The sequence below is a fragment of the Octopus bimaculoides genome, chromosome 5, assembly GCF_001194135.2.
Source record: "Octopus bimaculoides isolate UCB-OBI-ISO-001 chromosome 5, ASM119413v2, whole genome shotgun sequence".
NCBI lineage: Eukaryota > Metazoa > Mollusca > Cephalopoda > Octopoda > Octopodidae > Octopus > Octopus bimaculoides.
The window spans coordinates 77735307-77742334 of NC_068985.1; the positions used below are offsets into that span (position 1 = coordinate 77735307).

Sequence of the window (7028 nt, forward strand, 5' to 3'; positions counted from 1 at the left end):
ATGTGCACAAGCAATATATTAATTTAATGCTCAGAGATAGAGAGTTGTTAATGTTTTGAGCATAGCTCTTCATCAGAAAGAGAAAAGTCCAAAGAGAAAGAACGAAAAATAAGGAAAAGTTACCAACAATCCACTTGTGGTTACATTTCTGATATATGTATATATATATATATATATATATATATACATACATGCATACATGGTGTATACACACATACATGCATAGATTGTTGTGTTATATAACTAGATCACATAAATATAATACAGTACAGTTGTACATAGTGTTGTTATACATGCTAATGGACATTGGTATAAGGCAGCAGTATATTGCAAAGGTATAAGCCACATGACTGCTATTTAATCTATCAGCTACAGAAAGTAGGAAGGCTATATCAATTGGGACTCTACTACTCCACCATTTCTGCTATTCATCACTCTTACATGTTATATAACAATAAGATATCTTTGTATCCTGCATTATATAGTAATGCACATAACACTGTTCTCTGAGATAATGGTGTCAGAAATAAATATATATATATAATCTTGTTTCAGTTATTAGACTGGACCCATGCCAGAGCACCACCTTGAATTTTAGTCAATGAATCAATCTCAGAACTTATTTTTTGAGCTTGTTATTTATTCTAGTGGTATCTTTCACTGAACTGCTAGGTTACAGGGTTGCAAACACACCACCAACAGTTGTCAAGCAGTGGTGATGATGAGGACAAACACACACACACACACACACACAATGGGCTTCTTTCAGTTTCCCTCTACCAAATCCATTCACAAGGCTTTGGTTGGCCCAAGGCTACAGTAGAAGATACTTGCCCACGCAGGGACTGAACCGGGAACCGTGTGGTTGGGAAGCAAGCTTCTTACCACACTCCCATGCCTGTGCCTATGCATATATATATATATATATATATATATATATATTAATAGGCACAAGTGTGGTAAGAAGTTTGCTTCCCAACTACATGATTATGAGTTCAGTCCCCCTGCGTGGCACCTGGGACAAATATCTTCTACTTTCGCCACAGGATGACCAAAGCCTTGAGAGTTAATTGGAAAGAAGCTTGTCATGTGTGTGTGCCTGTACATATGTTTGTTACTGTCCCTTTGCTTGTTACCATTATGCAAGGGGTGTCTTTTGTTTCCAGTCTTATGTGACAACATGTCTGATGATGGGGAAATATTACTTTATCTTGGAAACAGGTGATGCTTCACAAAGAAAAAAATCCACTTCACCAAATTTTGTGTGACCCATAAGCATGGAAAAGTGAATGTTAAAACAATGATGTTAATGACAACAAGATATATATATATTACATATTTTTTATTCTCTTATTTGTTTCAGTCATTAGACTGTGGCCATGCGGGGACCACTATATATGTGTGTGTGTGTGTATATATATATATATATATATATATATGAACTTTACTGTTCAGTATAAACTGTAAAAGGAGTATCAAACTTGCTTACTTTTGCAGGGCAGATTGAAGTATAAACTAGATCTTGCAGGCCAAATAGAGACAATTATTCCTAAAGCGATATTTATGTTACTGACCAAGGTAAATGGATAAAAGAGCCAATGTACAGAATAACAACTTTAACAGCAATAAATAAAGGAAAGAATATGAAGTGTTAGCAAAAAGTTGTGTAAACTTCATCCACACGGTGTGTGTGTATTATATATTTGCTATTTTTTAAAAATAAAGTTCTTTAGAGTGAGAATGTGGATAGGAAATGTCGAAATGAATGCATATGCTTCTTTAATAAAAAGTCAATTATTGATAGAAAACTTATACTATTTCAGCTGCAGTACCTTTCAATATTGTTCATATCATGTGAATCCATTTGGGTGAAATTGTGTGTAAATTTGGAGGAATTAGGGGTGGATTCTTGCTTGATTTAGCCTATTAAATGCAACATATGTCTTTTAGTATATGGATTTATAAGCTTCTTTTTCAATAGTTAAGGTAATGAAAATATTCCCTAAAGTACATTGATTTGACTAATCACAGCTGGTCTTGATCACAATTCTTGTCAGGTTCTGACTCTGAATGCATTTTAGTGATATATATTTTATGGATTATTTTAAAATTACAAAATAATAATAAACAGGCATAAAATAAAGATAAGATAGAGCCAGGCTCCTGACTAAATAGGGATGCAGGCTAGATTTGTTTCATGGAACATATGTTTGATGTTGCTGGGATATATATATATATACCTTGGACAATGTGATAATGCATGATATTGGCATACATATCTAGCACTGTGATATACACACCATATAGAAGTATCATGAAAATTACCTTACACACCGGTGAACATTTTCATATAGTTAATACAGTGATGGCATATATTCCATACAATGATATCATGTAAATTAATGTTGCCATACAGACCATGTAAAGATGGCATAATACCCTTTAAGAATGTCACTCACACCTTCCCATTTTGCCCCACACATAGGGTATCACATGTTATATAATATGTATATGATAAGTATACCATATTGATATGTGATATAATATGTGTATCGTATTGATACTTAATATATAGATACTACTATGACCAACAGTTATAATTTGATGCATGGGCCAGTCAGTAGCATGATCAAATTATTAACAAACACCATACATTTGCAATACATATCATATACCAACATCATTATCACACACCATACATTGTATAGATAAATGCTTTATCTGTATATTCTCTTAACAGAAACACTCCGCTGAGCGTGTGGTTTACCAATACCACTACACTGAATGGCCTGATCATGGTGTTCCTGATTATACGTTGCCTGTCCTTACTTTTGTGCGGAAGTCTGCTGCAGCCAACCCCCCTGGTGCTGGACCTATCGTTGTACACTGCAGGTGAGTAAAAGTCAACAATGGAGATATTTTTTACCATTTGCCATTCTTATACATAAACACACCTACCGGTTTAAGTTCATTAAGTATTTCCTTTTATCTGCTTTTGATAATAATAATAATTTTGAATTTTGAAATTCATTAATTTTGTTCTTCATGAGTTCTTGCTTAATAAAATTTTTGAATCAGTTCCAGCATTTTAAAGAATATTCTCTGCTTTATAGAAACTTTGCCTGCTTGGAAATCATAGAATAATGTGGAGTTCTCTAAAGTGAAACTTATTCTTCCATTGTTTTGGGTTACTTAGAAGTCAAAGAATAAAATTTGTTTCATGATATGGAACTCCAGACTTAGAACAAATAAATGAAGATATATATGAATAAAATGGAAGTTGTGATCAGATGTTTGATATTCAGCATATTTTGACTGTGCTACTGATTGCTTTGTATTTCAGTGCTGGTGTTGGGCGTACCGGTACCTATATATTAATTGATAGTATGATGCAGCAGATAAAGGAGAAAGGCTCAGTAAATGTAGCTGGCTTTCTCTTACATATTCGACAACAGAGAAACTTTCTGGTCCAAACTGAGGTAAGTAGAACACATTACTTACTTTATCTTGTTACTTCATGCATTCTAAGTTACATAGAACAGGTAGAAATTGGGAAGAGGTGTTTGTCTGTTAGTGTACTGAACAAACAAGTGTCTTAGTGCTTAGTAGAAAAGATACCTGTATGTATGTGAAGATGTTGCTTATTCACCGATCATCCCAGATGAAGCTGACTTCTATCCTACCAAGGTGCTATTGTCTCCTTTCTCCCTCTCTCTGGTCTTGTGCCGTTTCTCCTCAGGTGCTCAAGACTCGCTTGTCTCTTATTCTCTCGAATCGTCCCTGTACAACTGATAATGGAGTTCTTCCTCTTCTGAACATTGGTTTTCTGTAATTTCCTCTTTGCCCATGTTTTCCCTGATTTGTAGCTGTTTAAAAGGAACATGAACTACAATGATCTCACCAGTCTCAGAGGTAATATGATGGCCATGAACAAACCTAGGAAGATATGGAATGAGGTAGTGAAGCATGATGTTTGAACGTTGGGCCTTACAGAAGCAATGACAAGTGACCAAGACCTTCGGTGATATGCCATGCTTGAGAAGGCTTATCAAACCAAGTGAAATCATAGTAATGCTGGTGTCACATGACTGGCACTCATGTTGGTGGCACATAAAAGCACCCATTACACTCTTGGAGTGATTGGTGTTAGGAAGGGCATCCAGACGTAGAAACCATGCTAAATCAAACTGGAACTTGGTGCAGATCTCTGGTTTACTAGTTTCGGTCAAACCATCTAACCCATGCCAGTATGGAAAGCAGACACTAAATGACGATATGATGATGATATTATAAAAAAATTCATGTGTGTAGGGTGAATAGATGTATGTGTGTGTTGATGTGTAAGGTAAACAGATGTAATTTAAAAGAGATGTAAATCTTTTAGAAGATGAATACATGTGAATTAGTAGTTTGCAGTAGAAAAGATGTTGCTAAAACATATGTGAATATGTTGGTTTGTAGCAGAACAAATATAAAAGTTTACCAAACCTAAATGAATTAAACCAAAGCACTATTTCATGAAGAATACTGTTGCAAGATGTTGTTTTGTTGTGTTGTAGGACCAGTACATGTTTATTCATGATGTTCTCGTGGAATACATTCTTGGTGGTGGTGATACTGAAATTCAAGATGCTAAGATAATGAAATATTTTGAAGATTTAGAAAAACCAAATGCAAACGGAGAGAACCACCTTGAAAGACAATTCCTGGTAAGTATATTAATATTACTTTCTGATGATTTGGTACCAATTTCTCTGTTAGATAGAGTTTTTGTAATAAGTGTGATGTGATGTATTGTGCAGCAGTGGTTGCCTAGCAGCTATAAATATGGTGAATGTAATCTTGGATGCTCTATTAAATTCCAATCCATGACAATATGGTGAAAATAAAGGGTAAAATGGACAACAATAATTACGATCATGTTAATAATTATCTCTCACATAAGTACAAAACCAGAAATTTGGGAGCATTGACTTTCTTACTTTATTTTGTCAACCCCAGAAAAGTAAACAGTAATGTTGATTTTGGCCTATAACCACAGAAAGCAAAGCACCTTGTCTGACACTTTTATGATTCTACCAATCCAACAATAATACAATCAAAACGACTGAGTGTGACTGCCTATATAAACCAACTTTTAACACTGGTAGTGCTCCAGCATGGCTACAGCTTTTAGGCTGAAACATATGCAGTAATCCCTTGACTATTGCGGGTGTTATGTTCCAAAATGCCCTGTGATAGGTGAAAATCCCCGAAGTAGAAACAGTACTGTACTGTATATTTTTTTAATATTTTTGTAATTTGTATATATTTATTTTATTATAAATGCAAAACACCACCACCCACTCGCCTCCAGAGTTTCATTTTCCATACAGTATGTGTAATTCTTTGTTTACTCATACTCATCTACGGTACATCATGTGTTTTCTTTTAATATATCTTAATTAATGTGTTATACAGTGCAGTACTGTACTGTATTTTTATTTATTAACTTTTAGGCTCGAAAATGCTTATTTTACCACAGGAATAATTAAAATCTAAAAAAATATTAATTATAAATACCTATCAGCCACAGAAACCTGCAATATACTGAGGAGTCTGCAATATAAATTTATATATATTAGCCAGAAAAATCCGCAATGTACTGAAGGCACGATAGGTGTACCATGTTATGGCGAGTGAATACTTTAAAAGAAATATATAGGTGTTAGGAAGAGTATCCAGCTATAAAAACCCTGCCAAAACAGACAGGGAAACATATTGCAGTCTTCTGCCTAGCCAACTCCTGTCAAACCATCCAACCCATGCCTGCTTGGAAAGCAGATGTTATATATATATATATATATATATATATACTGTCCAGATTATCTAAACTCTGTATAGATTAATATGTCACTGATTGGTGTAACACATCTTAAACTTCCTGCTGACTTATATCTAATTGTGTATTATTTCAAACTGAATTTAATTGTGTATCATTTCATAAGCTGTTACCTTCATATCCAAGCTGTCTTGCAATTGCTGTATTATTCTAATCATACATACACTGTACATTCATAAGTTTCCAGAAAGCTCTTTCAATTCCCGGCAATATCATTTCAGTTAATTCACTCTTTACCCCATTTTCTCTTGTGTCAGCAGATGCTTATCACTCATATTTTCTATACTTTCCTTAGAATATGATACTAGTGAAGCCATAGACCCAGTCTTCAACAATGGGATTATATTTACTTATTTTTTTAATGATGTCTTAAATAATTTCATATTCAAAATAGTTTTGTCTTAACTGTCCCACCAAGTTCTCTGTTTTAAATCTCAACCCCTTCTAATGTTCACCTAGACAATTCAGGTTTCAACTGTCAAGGTATCAGTCTCTGTCCAACAAGTTTATGGTTGAGCTTGTGGCAGTGGAGACCACTGGCATTCTTGGCCTCCAGACCATATCATCTCTGCTCACCACTGTTGAGGTAGCGATGGCTATCCACAAATGCAAGCCCCATGGATCAGTGGCTGTTCCAGCGCATCTTCCTTGCCATCTTCTGGGACAACTCCTTTTCCATTTTCTCTTCTGGGGCCATGAGGAAATTGTATATTCCACTTCTTAAATACTTAGATCCATGCAATAGTTTATTATTTTAATTCTATCAGATTATGAAATTTTAATTGTTTTATTTTTAAAAACAATAGTTCCTTGATAAGTCGTTAATTTCCTAAATCTTTAATTTCAGTTGTCAACGTGCCGTAGACCCAAAGAACATGAGTACTCTCAGGCTGTAAAACCTGTAAATGTACCAAAGAATCGTATTCAAGAGATGCTACCTATCGATATGAAAAGGGTTCTTTTGCCTGTAAAACCTGGCGTGGACGGCTCGGATTATATTAATGCTTCATACCTGCAGGTAAGTACACCTAAACAGATTCATCATTGGTTCTTTTAATGTTTTTATTTTGGTGGGTGGGGTTCTCATTTCCCCTAACCTAGCTCCATATTGTCATGTTTTAAACTGATGTAGCTAATGGGGCCATTG

At 34.8% G+C, this 7028-nt stretch overlaps 1 protein-coding gene across 2 annotated transcripts in view; it reads left to right on the forward strand.

Annotated features, from left to right (window-relative positions):
- LOC106881686 (receptor-type tyrosine-protein phosphatase gamma) overlaps positions 1–7028 on the forward strand; it is a 54874-nt gene that overhangs the window by 37471 nt on the left and 10375 nt on the right. For both annotated transcript variants that reach the window (XM_014932154.2, XM_014932153.2), the window contains exons 9-12: positions 2741–2892; positions 3344–3479; positions 4560–4709; positions 6729–6899. In XM_014932154.2, coding sequence (XP_014787640.1) covers positions 2741–2892; positions 3344–3479; positions 4560–4709; positions 6729–6899 — 609 coding nt within the window. The remainder of the gene's footprint in view (positions 1–2740; positions 2893–3343; positions 3480–4559; positions 4710–6728; positions 6900–7028) is intronic.